The sequence below is a fragment of the Dromaius novaehollandiae genome, chromosome 2, assembly GCF_036370855.1.
Source record: "Dromaius novaehollandiae isolate bDroNov1 chromosome 2, bDroNov1.hap1, whole genome shotgun sequence".
Lineage (NCBI taxonomy): Eukaryota > Metazoa > Chordata > Aves > Casuariiformes > Dromaiidae > Dromaius > Dromaius novaehollandiae.
The window spans coordinates 48,559,558-48,576,731 of record NC_088099.1 but is presented as its reverse complement, the minus strand read 5'-3'; the positions used below and the strand labels follow the sequence as shown (position 1 = coordinate 48,576,731).

General features: G+C 38.8%; 2 protein-coding genes across 2 annotated transcripts in view; one reads left to right on the top strand and one right to left on the bottom strand.

The window, feature by feature from the left end:
• Nucleotides 1-17,174, top strand: part of ACAD11 (acyl-CoA dehydrogenase family member 11) — a 32,987-nt gene that overhangs the window by 12,606 nt on the left and 3,207 nt on the right. Inside the window, exons 13-17 of the mRNA XM_026094054.2 lie at nt 620-718; nt 13,276-13,342; nt 15,324-15,409; nt 15,625-15,696; nt 16,680-16,834. Coding sequence (XP_025949839.2) covers nt 620-718; nt 13,276-13,342; nt 15,324-15,409; nt 15,625-15,696; nt 16,680-16,834 — 479 coding nt within the window. The remainder of the gene's footprint in view (nt 1-619; nt 719-13,275; nt 13,343-15,323; nt 15,410-15,624; nt 15,697-16,679; nt 16,835-17,174) is intronic.
• On the bottom strand, nt 2,622-8,319 carry ACKR4 (atypical chemokine receptor 4). The gene is made up of 2 exons (XM_064506417.1): nt 8,141-8,319; nt 2,622-5,521 (listed from the first exon to the last, which is right to left on the bottom strand). Exons 1-2 carry the CDS (start codon nt 8,269-8,271, stop codon nt 4,447-4,449), a joined length of 1,206 nt encoding a protein of 401 aa, XP_064362487.1. The 5' UTR covers nt 8,272-8,319; the 3' UTR covers nt 2,622-4,446.

Genomic DNA, 17,174 nt, shown 5'->3' with positions numbered 1-17,174 from the left:
AATTTTGGCCTTCCTGTGTCAGCAGGAGTTGAGAGAACTCAGTCTTAGAGAGTTGGACCCTTACTTTGCCCATTCTGTTTCACTCTGTTCCCCAAGAGTAAAAAGATGCTTTCACTGAAAACTTGAGAGAAGATAGCCTAACAAAGAAGTTTAGGATGAAAGGAGAGAGAATGAATCTTTCCTGTTCAATATCGTTGCTGACACTGCTGGCAACCAATTGATGTAACCTGTTTCATAAACCAGTCAAGTTCCATCATAAAAAAGATTTAAATCACTTTACTTTCACTTGAGAGCAGCCTAGAAAAACAAAGGCTGAGAAGAGATATGACTGGTATCTATAAGTAGTACATTGGAAGGGGAAAGGATTTTAAAATGTCAGGAAAGGAAGAAGGGTATTTAATATAAAGGGTAGTTTGGGCTCAAGAGCGAGTCAGCTTAAGCTGCCTATGAATAAAATGTCATTAGAAAATAGAATGCCTTTGACCACCAGCAGTGAGGTTCTGAAACAGCTTTTCTACTGGGAGCAAAACAGTGTGTTTACAGTATATGTAAATCCCTGTATTTGTGGTGGTAGTACTACCAGTATCCAGTTGTTTGTTTTTCTTTTTTTTAAACACAGAACCTGATGTAGCTTCAAGTGATGCCACCAATATGGAATGCAGCATTGAGCGAGATGGAAACAGTTATGTGATCAATGGCAAGAAGTGGTGGAGCAGTGGTAAGCACAGAAGGTCTAAATAAAAGCGGCTGAGTCTAAATTGCTTTCTAAGAATTGGTAAAACAAAAATATTTGCATGCCAGTTCTAAGATGAAAAATTGTCTCCCCTTGAGCAAAGACAATAGAATGTAAAACAGCAGAAGCAGAATTAAGTCTTTGCTTTATTAAACAAAGTCCAGAACTCAACTCTGATTTGGATTTTCAGGCCCTTCTTGGAACCTCTGAATTTAGTTCACGGAACAAATGCCACAATTGTTCTTTAAGTCATACCTTTTTCCATCAGGTAACATACATGTTTACAGCAACAGCCTTTAAACTTTGTTTTTATGAAGCTGTCTCTGTCAGCTTGTGTGTGAGATTTGTGTATACCATCTATAGTTAAAATAAAAAACAGCTCTGTGATGCTGATTGATTGGTTCTTACTGGCAATTTTCCTATATTGTTCTTCTCAGAAAAATCAGTGGTTTGCTTTATAGATGATAAATGTCCCTGTCGCTATAGTATAGTTACTTTTTTACCAAAACATATGTGACAGCAACTGGAAAATCATCATTCCCTGAGAGTTTGGAAGCTAGCTGAATAAACTGAGTTGCTGATAGGAGGTAAACTTGGATGTTTTATTTATGTACCTTTGTGTGGGGAAGCTACACACTCAGATATGCTTGTGCAATACTTAGCCTCACCAGGAGATAGGGCTCTTTGTCTCCTTTCTAATATTTCAGAACTGGCGGCAAGAGGAGGTATGATATGTACATCTTGCCTCTTCATCTGAGAGTGTCGCTTAATAGCTGATTACACTTGCTCTGGGACAGTGTCTCCCAAGTGTGCATTGCAGTCCCCAAAGGGGTAATGGGAAAGTTTGTAGGAGATCACACAGAAGATATTACTTATAAAATGCATTACATGAATTATAAAAGGAGGAGAGAGCAAACGCAGGAGTATGATTTGGCTTGTCTTATTTCTAATAAAAATAATTAAGACAGTCAGATTTGTGTAAAGACAGATGCACAGAAGGCACATACATGTGGCTGTGTTCCAGTCAGAGCCTCCTTTTCTTCCCCCGCCTTCGTTTATTTTTGTCTGAGTGGTACTTGAGGAGCTTGGCTGTTCGTCTGGGAATTCCAGAAGCCTGACAGCCTGGTCAGTATGTCGCTCCAGGAGCAACCACTCTGTGTGTGAAGATAAGTCATAAATCACATATGCAGGAAGCCAGTTGCTTTGTGAGAGAACTGAAGTCTCTTACTGTGCTCTGCATGGGTACTCTGCACTTGCACAGTAAATACAGTATGGCTTAAACATGTCAGATTTACAGTATATGAGTAGACCATCTGTGTAGCACATCTGTCAAGCACTTCTGACTTTACAGTTCACGTGCTTGTATTTCTGCAAAATACTGGACAGAAATTCTGTAAGCTTCTGCTATCCAAAGAGAGAGAAGAGGTTTGTGTCTTGTTTATGCCACTGTTGTTCCTTGTCTATCATTTTAGAACTTCTTCTTCCAGTCCATAATTGTGTAACCAGGAAGAGCGTCCAAGAATGAGAGATTCTTGCTGGCTTTCATAAGCGGCAGATGATGTGGGGCAGTGTGGTGTAACACCACTTTTTCATTTTGAAAGCTAATGTGTGAATGCATTTGAAATGTCTCCAGAAACTCATGGAAAACTCCTGCTTTCCTGGAATCCTGGCCAGCACTGTGCAGGGGTTAGCTTTGGTACCCCCCTATGAAAGACTGTAAATCCCACCAACCATGAGCTTCACAAGGAGTCAAGCCTTTCTCATTCATGAAGCAAGGCCTCTAGCCTTTGCTGATAGATACACATTTGTGATGGGAGATGTCAGTATTTACTAAAACAAAGATAAAGACAGCCAAAAAATGGAAGCCAACACACTCTTCATATTTTTACATTTTATTATGTCTTCATATATTTTATTTTAGGAGATTATAGTTATTGCAATGTCTGATTCATTTTACAAATTCCTACTAGAAATTCCAGGTCTTGTGTCAGAAGATTAGTCTAAAACTCTTTCTCATATTCTTGCTAATACTTTATACTGTTTTGACATTTACCAAGCCAAATCTTCACATGGTGCCATTGCATAGCCAAGGAAATAGTTTGTTTTATGCATGCTCTAGAGGAGTAACACTTGGAATATGAGTGCTTGTTAGAACTTTGGGCAGAGCAAAGATAATAAAAAAGATTGAAGAAGTAGGTAGGTTTTGTATATAGACACACACTTGTTTATGGCTTTTATCACAGTGAACACAATCTTCAGTTTATTTAACCATACAGTTCTTGGGCAAATCTACAGTGCATTGCCTCTCTTAATGATGTTAATTAAGTGAACAATGTGTAACTTCCCCACTGTGGAATCAAATACTGGCCACCCATCTTCTACCTTCCCTCTTGCAGTCCGTTACCAACTGATGTCTTTCCTCATACTGTATTTGTACTGAGAGTCTCTAGGAATTCAATGGCTATCAAATTTGTTTTAGTGCTAGGGACTTTATTTTTATTACGTTATCTTCTGTATCAGCTGCATAAGATTTTTTTCTTGAGGTTATCCTTGGATATCAAATGGAGTTAGTTTAGTTACAAGGGGGATATGGCTTTCATTCTGGAGATATATATGTATCTCTGAAGGACTATAGCTGTCTGCATCTGGCTCTACTGCACATAGTTTATCCTCTTCTTTCAGCCAGTGATTTGAGTTCTTTGAGCTAGGTATAAAAGCTCAGAGCCCCCACTGCACCTGTAAAATCCACAGACATGCAATAAAGGTGCATATAAAAGTCTGTATTTTTGTAATAGATCATAGGGCTCCCTGTTCAAAATTAAGATACATGATCACTGAAAAATGTAAGGCCATTCCTTGGTTGCCTTGATACTTGTTGCCCAAGGATTTTTGTACGAGTGAGATGAAAGCTGAGGGCCCCCCCCCCTTTTTTTTTGGAAGTGACAGGAATGAGATCCTGGATAATCACCTCATATGAATCTAGAATTGGAACCAGAGATCTGGAATGTGCCTCTTGGGGGACACTGGGCTTGCTGAAGTCCAGGGTGAGCAGAAAATGAAAGGGAGAGATGAAAGGTCGTTTTAGGTGGTTACCAAGAAGGAGTTGTTAGTTTTCATGGAGGGATGTTGTTGTTGCTATATATATGTGGAAACACACAATAGCTTTTTTTGTTCTTTTCTCCTAACTTAATTCTCAGCTGTGAACTGATGCCTCATTTCATTCATTGCTGCAAGGTTATCTATGGGATGATAGCTAGGGAAAAACATGGAAATTATTTTTTAGGCAAATGTTCCAAGCAGTTACAAAATACAGAAACACACCTACAGTGTTACATTTTAAAGGCATGAAAATTACTAACTTTTGATATAAAAGTTCCTGTACTGTGGTTTTATTGCTGTTGGTTTCTTTTTCCATTTTAGGTATCTACAGATGATTGATTACTCAGCTATATAATAGCCTAGTACTGTGATCCTTTAAAAAAAGATTTAAGTAACTATCTCTAGTTGCTTCTAGCACTTCCAGTATACAGTTCTTGCCTGATGCTTGCTTTTGACCAACGTGTTCCATTTTGAACTGCATTGTACTGTTTTGGCTAGTTCGTAGGTCCAGAAATTCATCTGAAAGTTGACTTGCAAAACAGATGTGGAAACAATACCCCTTTAATTAGTAAATAATTCCTTTGTTATATAAGATAATGGAAGTAATTGACTGTCTATATAGTGAAGCTAACTGTTTCTTCTGTATGGTCTTCATAATTCATAGAAATTTCTTCAGTTATTCCATTCTGTTGTTGTCTTCTCCAGTATCCATAATTTTTTGCTATTTTCATAATATGCATTTTAAAAGAGGCACCCAGAAAGACATACAGAAGAGGGTTCAGGCAGGTGTGAAACAAAGCTATGCTCTTGGTTACTTGGAGTGCAATGTCTGTAGTTTTACTTGCATCACAGTCAGTAATCAACAGGTAGATGGTATCTATGGCTCGCCAGAACTTAACAATGTTGTAAGGCAGTTGAGTAATAATAAAAGTGGCCACTACTGCCAGCAGGACTATGAAGGGTCTAGATTTTTTAGCATTTGGAGATCTAAAGATTGCTCTAGCAGTAGCTGAATAGCAGGTCAGCATTACTAGGAAAGGAAGCAGAAATTCCAGGATAATTTCCAGGATTTGAATGGTTGCTTTTAAGAGTGTTTCCATGTTCACTGGAAATACCGGAAGGCATTCATTCCTGTCATTGTTTTTCTTCACTTGATTAAATATCAGTTCAGGGATACTGAGCACAATAGCAGACAGCCAGACCCAGATGCAGGTTATACTGCACTGTTTTCCAACTCTTCTATGAACTTGTGATTTGGAAATGGCCTTGTATCTATCCACACTGATGCAAGCCAGGAACAGCATGCCAGAGCTGAAATTCATGGTGTATAAAGAAGTAGTGAGCTTGCACATTGCGTTTCCAAGTTCCCATCCCTGCACTGCATTCACAGCCCAAAAAGGGAGAGTGAAGAGCAAGAGCAAATCAGCAATGGCCAGATGCATGATGTACGTATCTGTCTTAGTCTTTGGTTTCTTGCAGTAGGCATAAATTGCTACCACTAATGAATTTCCAGCAACTCCAACTGTGAAAGCTAATGCATAGAACACAGGGAGGAATAATTTACTGAAATTTCTTACATCATCCTTTTCACAAAGCAACTCATATGTGTTGTAATCTATCTGAGTGAGATCACCCTCGTCCTCAATCCAGTAATCAGTTGAGTTGTTTGTATCCCAGCCCATGGCAAAAGCTGCAAGACAAAGAAAAAGAAATACAACTTGCTTCCAAGTTTTAAAATTTTTGTTGAAACCTACAGTCCTTTCTCAGGGTTGCTTATAAATCTCAAATGTTGGATATTAAGAATGCATTTGCAAATAGTCAGAGTACTAGAGCTAGTACAAAGAGCTAGATAGTGATGGAGGCAGAACAGATCAAGTCTCAGCATCTCATATGAAATGGGTAACTGGCCATATCTATGCAATGCAAACTAAAATGGACTCACTCAAAATGCTTTCATTAACCTCCACATTTGAGGCGGTAGGAGGCTTGGAGTATACCTTATTGGTTACCATGTTTCAGCTGAGGAGCAATCATTGCTTAAACTGCTTTGACTCAATTATTTATGACTATATTCTATTGCACAATAAATTTTTCTGCACCGCTGTAGAGCTGTAATTACGCTTTTTTCCTCTCTACAGCCTCAGCAAAGCAGTACTGGTTAAAGGCTCTGAATACTATTACCATATAGTGGATAAGGAATTTTAAGAGTTTAAAGCTGAGAGGAAAGTAGTAGTATTCTCTACCTTCTCTCATATATTTTGGCAAATTTGGTATGCTAGTATAATATATGGAGAGTGTGCTTGTTTGTTTCTTAGCCACATGTATACATAACGATCACTTAAAGCACAGCTGTCTAGGGCAATCAGCAGTGGAACAGAGTTACTCAGTTTAGTCTCCATCCCACGCAGTGAATGGCTTTATGCCCAAGTGGAATTTCTTACAGAGTCAGATTAGCTCGGGTATGCTGAATCTTATGGTTGGAAACTTCTCAGGATGTTATGTATGGAAAGGAATCTTATCATGTACAAAACAGCCCACAGATTTGCAAACAGTTCAGAACCTCAGCTGTTTTTTCAAGTTCATCTCATGACATGACTAAGGTTATGTTCTCATCACCTGTTTAAGGTTGAAGATTTAGTATTCTTATCTTCAGACTGAATCTTAGGCAAGCCGTGTCCTACACTATATTCTTTTCTTCGTGTAATTGTGTTCATTTACTCATGTGCTGAAATTTCTTGCTGAAAACTCCAGTCCTACAGTACCCCGTTTTCATGAAATAAATGGGATTAAGATTTCTCAGCAACAGTGGCAAAAAGCTGCTGAAACTGAAAAACACATTCCTCTCATTTTCAGCAGTATTTTGGAATTTGAGGCCAGTATTACTGAAAACAGATTCTTATCTGATATTCTGCTCAGAGCTACAGTTGGGCATTTTCAAATTTGAAAAATTCCAAATACTGTTTCTGTTTTTTTAAAAAAAGGTTTAAATGAAGGGTTGCCAAACCCTTATAAGCAGTAGCTCTTCAAAAATTTTTGGAGTGTTCTCTGTCTACCAGTAAGAATAAATTACTGATTGATCTCTCATTCAGGGATACAGACCAAATAATTAGAAAGGAATGAATAATTTCCAGCCTTGCTTGATATTTATATTTTTTTTTCAGTGAATCATCTATCTAAATTTAAAAATGTATACTAGTTAGAAATGAACTATTTGGCTTGGTTTTGATCCGTAATGACTTTGGAGTTTTGTGTTAACATTTCCAAACACTTCCCACTTAACTTTAAACAATAATTACTTTTTTGAGTCTTGTCATCTGACTTTTATTGTTGCATGGATGAGGTGTGAAGAATGGAAAATAAAGCAATTCTATTCCTTGGTTTGGCAACAGATGTGCATTCCATGCCCAGCGATCCGTGTTAGCAGGATTTTTCAATAGCAGCAGTGTTTTGCAACTTTATAGTACTTTCCTAGGAAAGATTCAAACATAAGAAGCAAACGTTCCTGTTTCACCAGAAGAGAAACTGCAGTACAGAGACTTGAATCCACTTAGTCAAGATTAGAAGATGATTAAGTGTTAAATGGAAAAGATTTGGCTGTGCGGTAAACACTTATTACAGAACCCATCTGGGAATGCTTAATCAAATTGAATCACTGGCAGATATATTTGAAAGCAAAATGATAAACAGACTTTTCGGTGCAAACCTTAAGAAGTGTGGGTACCACAAAGCAGTTTGGCTGTGATAGGGAGCATGCTCCACTGCCTCATTGTGATTTTGGCTGATCTGAATTCTTGGCAGAAAAAAACTGTTACCTAATACTTAACAGTTGCTATTTCTTTCCCTTAAAATAATACAATCATGTTTTGGCTAACAATCCTATTCATATTTGTCATTCCTATTCATTCCAATAGACACCTATTTTCTAGGAGGTATAGTAATAGACAGCTTTGCATGGTTTTTGCAGAATTACTCCAGGAGATACCAGCTTTCTGCTTAGATACAAATTCAGTTTTTCTGTGTGTTTGAACTTGATGTGGGATTGTATTAATACATTTTGAATGAAGTTAATATTTCTACTTTAAACAAATAGATTTTTCCTCTGGAATGAATTGATCAGTAACCTGTTCTTCTACTTAACAAATTATTTTTAAAACTTGAAATAAGGAGGTGACCTAGTGAAATCATGATTCTCTGTAAAGCCAACTTAAGTAACTTCCAGTAAGAGCAAATCCTACCTCTTCTACCTGCATGTAAGGTCAATATATCACGATTAATATAGAGATTAGTAAAAACTAAAAGAAAACTAACCTTTTGTCAGCAGACTGGTAGCAGGTACTGCAATTGAGATGTACTTCAGTGAAATGGTCTGAGTTGGTCTGACACACTACATTTTGTCTTCCAGCACCACACCCTCGTCTGGAAGTCAGTTGCACTTTCATTTTAACTTGCCACTAAGAAAAGAGTCCTGCTTTTCTGAAAACCCTTCTCAGTATGAACACTCTCATGTTTCTTGCTTTCCTCCCTGTTCCAACTAGAATGCAAGTGTTCTTTGGAAAGTCAAGACTCTCTTACTATTTCACTATGTAATAGCTTGTTTTTACCTAAAAGCCCAAATGTTTTGTACAAAATCAAAAGCCTTTTAACAAATCACATGTTTAAACTGGGTAAAGGAGAGAAATGGGGGAGGTCAGCTTGGCGCAGAGTCACCAGTAGAGAATCAGTATATATTTTCATCAGGGCAGTACTGCAGTTTTGATGGCTGCCTGTACAAGGTTTTAAGGGATCCTTATATCCCATTTTAAATAACTCTTTAGTGGCATGTAATAGAAAGGTGTGTTTTGTTTTTTTTGAGGGATTGGGGAGTAGCTCTTTCAGTATGTGGCTATGTGATAGTGAACAAAACTGGGAAGATGGTAGGGAAAAGAGATGAAAATAAGTGGTAAGTTTTTAACCAGAGCGTAAGCAGATAGTACTGCACCCTGTGAGAGAGTTCTCAGGGACTTGAATGTTACTGTAGTCAGACTCATAATCAAGTTAGTGTTTGATAATATTTGTACAGGACATGCAAGCAAGGCAGGAAGGCAAGAGGAAAAATAAAAAGATATTGTTCCTTCCGTGCAGCAGTGTTCCTTCCATTTGCAGTGTGCTGTCTAGATTATAGAAAGTTGATACAGTTACAGGAAAGGGAAGATGGAAAAGTTCTGCCGTCACGTGCAGATACTGTTATCTCTACACTGAGGCATGGACTCTCTCATATTAAGAATTCCTAAAATGACTGTGTATTACTTAAATTTGCACAGTCTGCTCAACATCAAATTGTTCTCTTGTGTATGCAGAGTACCTGGAGCCTTCTGTAGTCTTCCAAAGGTTTTGTTCTGTATGGGTTATCCTATATCCTGTAGCAGCAGTCCAGTGAATTTCAATAAATTCAATATTGATACCAAATAATAGAGATTTGGGGAAGACCATAGGTCAGGTTTTTCTTTTTGGCATGCTGTCTGTGTTTAAACTATTTTGAATATGCAAAAAGAAAGAATTTCAAAATGGGCCACTAAGAATGCAGCAGGCAGATGCTTTCCAGTGCTTTTAGCTTCATTTGAATTCACAAAAGGAAAGCAAAATAGGTTGGGGAAAGAACTAGAGAGTACAGAAAGAGTGTTGCAGTATCATGCATATCTCTGTAGTGCTTTCATCTTGAGTTATCACAGCACTTTACTCATGTTCTTTGCAATAGCAGATATGGACATTTTGGTGACTTCTAGCATACCTGCTTCTTGCAAGTCACATCATTGCTTAGAGGCCTGAGCTATCTCTCTTTAAAAATTGAAGCGTATCTCTCAGTTCTTCTAAATGGTCTTCATTTCAACATGGTGCCCAACAAGATAAAATAATCAGAGTAGAATTGAGAAGGCTCCCAAAGAAATAGTTCTATGCAGTGAGTGGGGAAAAAGTATTTGTGTTATCAGTGGCTAAGAAGTCCTGTGGGCAGGCTGTAGGAAGGCAACTTGTGTAAATACTGTAGTATTTACTACAATGCCTCAAGTCCTCATAATTTTGCAGGCTACAGGGAGGACACAATCATCCAGTCAGGGTACAGAAATACTGCAGTCGTGTAATATTAGATTTTACTATAGCCCTATAGGCTCAAAAACAAAAAAACATTTAATAAATGAGAGAGTGATGGAGAGCAAAATGGATCTTGCTTAACTAAGAAGCACTTGTGGCTGTGTAAGAATGGGATAAAGGTGGGGAAAAAACCTTTACTAAATGCAGTGGCTGCTTTAACTGGCACTGTCAGAGGCTGAGAGCTCTAGTTGGGAGTATCTAGAGGCCACAATCAGTGGCAGAATCGAATAGTCCTTAGTGCTTTGCGGCAGAAGCCTGCATTGCTTTCCAGTGTTGTTGCTGTCTTTTCTGGTGTGGTCAGTTTGCCTGCAGCCACATTATAATCTTTACCGTGTGCGAACCAGACATCCAGCAGTGTTGCTGGGGAAGATGAGAGAAAACTGTAGAACTGGATTGTGCCAGTGGATAGTGATAATGCAGCCTTCTGGGGGCACCTTTTCTCCAGTAGAAGACCTTCATATGACAGCAGCTAATACCATGCTGCCATCTGCCCTACTCAGTCCAGTTTCTGCTTGCAGGAGAGTTGAGAACATCTATTTATCACTACCCTCCTAGGAAGCTGCCAAGTCTGCACCAGTCACCACAGAGCCCTCATCTTTAGCGGGGAGAGGCAACTTATCAGGCTCACCAGTGCAGCAGCCAGCATGACAAGACAGTTATTCTGGGCATTCACGTAGTAGATTATCCTGCCATAGCCACCTTAGCTAAAGATTTGAAGACTGGACACTGAAAAACAGGTAACTAGATTGCAAAGATTAAGTGTTGTTGGCTTTTGAAACCATGTTATATGATAACTTCTTAAGGTAAAGGTTGTACCATCTGTGCCTCTGCCACGTTTAGTGCTCTTACCAACAAAGAACCCATTTAACTTGATTGTGTGAACGTCTGTAATCTCAAGCATTTTATACCCTCTGATGGTGAAGATTAGGCTTCTATTAGGGCTGTGATTGACCCTCTAAGCATGTTTTTACATATCATTGTTTTTGCTTATGTGAGTGCCATGAAAGGTTTAAAAATATAGTACACTGGCTAAGCTTACAATGTTTCCAAATGCAGCAGCATTGTGGGTTTAAAGTTCTAGACAGGTTGTGCAGGCATATATATATGTCAAAGCTTGTACAAAAGCTTATTAATATGGATATATGCTTAAAACTGACCTTCTAAAATCTCTGCTCTCTTTATTTGTTGAATTTTGAGTTTCTGGCAAAACTACTTACGATTCCTGCAAAAATGACAGGCTTTTTCCTAGTCTTTCCCTCATCCTCCTGCAGCTTCTTTGATTTCTGTAAGTAAAATAAAAATGTCATTTACAAATGAGAGATTTATTTAATTCAGGCATTCTGCATTTTTTCCAAAGCAGTGGAGTCTGCCAGAGTCTTGCTTTAGATGAGAAGTTGTTTCTAGCATTTATGGTCAATGTTGGATAAAAGTCTTTTCGTGTTTTGGGAACTTTAGGCTCTAAGGAGTGGAAAGGCTAGGAAGCTGTCTTCCTTTGGCATGTTCAGATGGGAAGAAATACATATGAAACAGAACTATTCATTTTGCCTTCCAAGAAATTATTTGTACTAATGATTTAGGACTTCTAACCAGATGTCTAGGTCTCTGTGAACTCTTTGCTAGGTTCAACATAAAAGCTTCTTCTGATTTTTTTTTTTTTTTCCCTAAGCAACGTGGTGAAATTCTTCTGTCTGTTTTTGAGACAGGGATGTGACTTGAGGATAGTTTATAAAACTGTTTGTTTAGGTAGTCATTCCAGAAGTCAAAATATCTTTTGTTATAAGCCTCATTTCAAGATGAATGTGATTTAGAAAATGCCACTTGTGCAGTTCTTTACCTGCTGTGGAGAAGGAGAAAAGTCAGATACCCCTTAAGAGTATAGCATTTCTCTTTACAGGATAGCATATTGTAAAACCGTCACTGTTTTATTTTTCAGCTGGTTACCTGCTTGCTATAGTTGCCTAAACGGCACATCTGTTTGAGATACCTGTTTTTCTTATCAAGCTGATTTATTCCCTCCCCCCACAATTTTCATTCAGATATTTTAGCTCATTAGTGCTGTATAGCTTATGGGGTACATGCCACAAATAATCCCACTTTTAAAGCCACAGATGAATAGCATATTGCAGAAGAGGAAAGTAAACAACCAGTGGTCTGGCCCTCAAAACAGACAAGTTTATGAGGTTGAAACAAATCTCTCTCCTACCATGATAGACTTCCCAGCTGTCACAGTGGCTGTTCTAATACAGAAGTAGCCTCTTCTCAAAGCCAGGTGGATGTATTGTCTAGATTGAAGGCTCCCAAACCTTGTGACAGCAGCTGCCAGAGAACTTGAATAATCCTCTTTGTTTCTGACATCAACACAGATGAAGCTGGTGGAGATCAGGTCTTGAATTTTATCTCTATGAAGCTTATCGTCTTTATTGGGATAGCAGCAGAACTTTTGCTGATTGTCATATATGCCAAGTATAATCCTGCCCTCTTTTCCCTGGGCTTTATTGTCACTGTGAGACATTGAAAGGAATGAGAGCCTGCTTTTTTACTAAGAAACTTTTAAAGAAAAAAGATGGTGAGGATTAAGTCTTCTTAGAAATATGATGCATTTTTAACTATGGTACAATCATCTTTTGGGACTTTTCCATTAAACTTCTAGCTTTCATGGCACAAAAACGTATCAAATAATGTTGTCAGTGTCTTGAAATGCTAGCAGATTATTTTCAGATAACAGTTTCTACTGAGATTTTTTTTTTTTTAAGTATAAACTATAATCATTTGCATAAAGGGGGAAAACCCCATCATTCCAGAGAAGCTACACTGGAATAGCAGCAAAGTAGTCATGGTAACCCTTATGATAGCCTTTTTTGCCTAATCTGATGGCTATAACATTTCATTCCCACATAGATCCTCCAGTCTTTATAGCTTTAAGGAGTTTTGCTTTTGAAGTGGCAGCATCTAACCTTCATGTGTGCTGTTGTGTCACACTTGTTTGCTTAACTGTAGTGGAGACAGAGGTAATTAGATTCCTTTTCAAGTACCTTCTTGTTCTGCTTTGTAGGAATAGATAATAGAGCTGGATCCTGGAGGGTTTGGATGTTTGGCTTTTGATCGTTCCCCTTCTGCAAGTCCCTTTTACATGTTAAGCAATAAGGTGTATTCTTTCTCAGTCTGATTACTCAGAGTATAAACACAGGAAAAGATTGCATGCTTTTACTCCTATTGCACGAAAGGAAGAGATCTGTTAACATGAAACTTCATTTGCTTCTACATGGAAATTTTTATATTGTAAACTATTTTTATGTTTGTGATTTTTTTTTTTTAAGGTGCTGGGAATCCAAATTGCAAAGTTGCAATTGTAATGGGCAAAACCAAAAATTCCTCAGCATCCAGGTATGGATACCTAGGATATTCAAAGACTTACCTAAACTTCATTTCCCAGAGGAGTCACTGCTTACAAAACTCCATCAAGTGGAATAACGTTAACTGCCTTGATCTGTTGGATGTGGCCATGATTTACAAGGGAATTTTAAACCTTTGTGGTGTGTCTATTTAGAGAAAAACGTGGCTGACCAAGCTCCTGTTTTGCTGTTGACTGAAGCCTCCCAACCTTCTCACCTCCACCAAGCTGCATCCCTGTGTTTTCCCCTCCCTTGCGCTATCTTGAATGTTTGTGCAGCTGCATGATGAATTGGATCAGGAAATTGTTCTGGGTTCACTAACTTTATCTTGGCCATGTTAGTTTTAATCTGGATCATTTCTTTGACCAGAAGGAGAGTGGGACAGCTTCCTTTGCTGGCAGTGTTGGCTTATGCTGGCTTAAACTGGTTGTGAAACTACAGCAGTCAGCAAGCTCTGACGGATGTGTGGTCTGCGTGCAGAGCTGGCCCTTGTACACGGGTAAGGTGGGTGGGAGCGGGAAGCGCCCTGTGTCACCCCCTGGCACGTGGCCACCTGTTTGCTAAATGTCCTGCTTTGTGCCACGACTGGCATCAGCATGTTGCCCTCTCCTGCTGTCACTGTCACTGTGGCACGTATCTTGACCCTCTGCTAGGATCAACCTGGAGGAGGAGAGGAGAGTCAGTTCTTGTCCGGGGTCAAAAAGAATTTGTATCTGAATGCATCTGATGCTTTGTGGGCTTTTATACTCTCATATTAGTAGCATAGTCCCTTTTTCCTATTTAATTAGAGATTTCCAGTATCTCTGGCTTACAGTTTACTTCTTAAGGAAGTGTAGTATTTAAACCGCTTTAAACAGGAGGAAGAATTGCTTGCTTAAATAATAAAAACAAGCTTTTTCAGAGTTTGCCTGAACAGAATGAACACAAGTGCCATATTAGAGATGAAGTTGTGTACTGAGGTTTTTCACAAAATTATGTGCAGGTAGAAAAAAACAGAATGAAACAGAACTTTTAACAAATTATACATACCTCTGAATTATGTGAGTAGAGAGCATAGCATGTTTTTCATCAACCTAATCATTCGCATTCCTGTATATGTAAATATAATGCTTCCCTCTTCTTGTTTAAAAGAAATATTAGGGCATCTGTTATTCAACTCTTTCTACAAAACTGAAATTGCCTCTTACCAAAACTTAGGCATGTGATGAATAGTACGCCTTGTGACTGGTTTTGCTGAAATCATGCAGCTTGTGATGCATAAAATTGGAAACATTCATATCTCATAGTTGGATTTGAGCCCAAATTCCACTGATAATCTAAAGTTTTCATTTGACTGAGTTCCATTGGGAGTAAACAGTAGCTTTCTTGCAGTATACAGGTGGTTTGTCCAGTGGCTGTACAGGCAGAGGCATTTGCTGAGCTTTTGGAAAAAGAACAGAAGTTCATGGAGGGGATTATGTGATACTGCATCTGCTGGAACTGGAGACTGAATTCAGGCACCTGGGAGGTCATCTCCAGTCCTGTGTGACTAAAAACTGCCCTTAAACATGCTGAAGAAATTTAAAAATTGGGATTATTTTCCTAAACTGTGGGCAAGCCAAAATGATGATGATGATGATAAACATGTTTTGAGAACAAAAAGGAGGATTTCTTTTTATCAGGGAAAAAAAGAAATGGACTGAGTGATACAGAACCAGATGGTAGAAATGTATACAGAAGTAATATTTTTTCAGTCGCGTTAGATGCCAGTAGCACCTTTTTGCTTCTTGACTGGTGGTTCAAGGAGCATTGATGTATGCCTGCCACACCGCAAGCAGACAGGATGGCTGCAGTCAGTATAGGTAAATCTCAACCATTGCTTTAGGCAAGTGCTAGGTTGGGGCTAGAACATAAAAAGTGAGGGGTGGTGGTGGTGGGGGGGATGGCAAGGAGGCCTAAAGCTAATCAGAACTTGTTCCTCTTGTTTTGATCAGGTACAAACAGCACAGTATGATCATTGTGCCTATGGACACTCCAGGGCTGAAGCTGATAAGACCCCTCTCGGTGTTTGGCTACCTGGGTAAGGAGACCATATTTATCAGCTATATTTGTATTGATTTGTTGGCAATCATCTCAGGAGTTGCAGTGATAGTAATAAATGTTATATATGAAATAGACCAGGAAAATGCATATATAGAAAACGGGATAGGAATTGAAGGCCTGTATTTTTTTTTTTAATGCATGCATTTTCCTCCTTTGTTTTACCCTGCTGTTGTGTTTTCTGTATGTCTGTAGATGAGATCCATGGAGGACATTTTGAAATACACTTTAATGATGTGCGAGTACCTCTTTCTAATATAATACTGGGTGAGTTTCAGTATTAATACCTTTTTAGTACATATAATGATGACCCAAATTTTAAGAAACAGTGGTTTATTTTTTAAGTCACCATAAGTTATTGCAGACAGCTAATAAGGGATTCTTTAGATAAGGTGCGTCCAACCAAGATAGTTGAGCCAGGGTCTCAGACACATGTGAGCAGAATCCACTCTTCCTTTAGCAGTCTACCTGCTGCTTGAATAGAACTTGTTTGGAGCAGAAAAGTGTTTGAAGGAAGTGGGACAGCTTTAGCTGTCATGCTACATTTGCTTCCCTGAAGCAGAGCAAAGCAGAAACTGTCAGTGGTATTCTTGCCCTAAAACCAGTTTTCATAGATTTTACTGACTGTTTCGTAGATTTTACTGACTGTTTACTGACTGATTTTACTGACTTTACTGACTGGAGTTCTGCTGTAGCCTATAGCCATCCTAGCTGGGGTGCCTGCAGACTTACCGAACTGGAGGAAGAGGAAAGGGGAAAAAAAAAAAAAAAGAAAAAAAAAAAAGAAGGAAGGAGCAGTCTGGTACTTGTAACTTTCTGCAGGGAGAACTCTGCTCTTGTTCTCTCACTTGGGAGAAGCCAGGATTTACATAGTTTCTTCTTGACTTTCTTTCTCTGAGAGAGCTTTCTTTCTCTGAGAGAGCCTTCTTGCTTGAGTAGCCCTTAGATCTGGAAACCTCAGTTCTTCCCCCAAATTCTCATACCAAATCTCATAAATGTGTTTTTCAGTGTAAGATTAATAACGTGTATATCAGGCCCTCTCAGAAACCAGCTTAGTGTGCTGTACATAGTATTAACAGTGTATCAGTATAGATTTAGTTAAAGTAAACATACCCGACAGTCCTGCAAAATAAACTTGTAAAAAGCTGGCTTCTAGCTGTCTTGCAGTGTGGCCACTTCTCTTCTGAGCCATGGATCATTTCAAGCAAGAATCAAGTGATCTGCATGTGCATGTTTTTCTGTTCAACCAGGTGAAGGAAGAGGGTTTGAGATAGCTCAAGGTCGGCTTGGGCCAGGCCGTATTCATCACTGCATGAGGTCAATTGGTGCAGCTGAAACTGCTTTACAGATACTGTGCCAGCGTGCAGCAGAGAGAGTGACTTTTGGGAAGAAATTGTACCGTCACGTAAGCATGTTCCCTCTTTGTCTCAATTCACATACTCCAGATATCCCTCTTTGTTTTGTCCACACAGAACCTTGTGACTCTAATAATGGAGACTGTAGTGGATGTGCCCTAGCCTTGAATTGCTATTAACAATGGCTCAAATGGCAAAGGAAAAAAATCACATTGCAAGGCTCCCACTTTTGACTGTGTTCTACAGGAATTTTGCTTCCTTGTAACGAATTGGATATCCTTTGTTGGATTAGAATACAGTTTTGCTACCATAGTTTTGGCCTGCTTTTGGTGATCAATTTGGATGTATTTTTTCAGGCATTTAGTTTGTTTTTTACAGCCACAGTCTATT

Coding starts and splice junctions, on each gene's coding strand:
- ACKR4 (XM_064506417.1), bottom strand. CDS start 8,271: ATGAAAGTGCAACTGACTTCCAGACGAGGGTGTGGTGCTGGAAGACAA. Junction 5,522..8,140: donor TACCAGTCTGCTGACAAAAG/GTTAGTTTTCTT, acceptor TTGTCTTGCAGC/TTTTGCCATGGGCTGGGATA.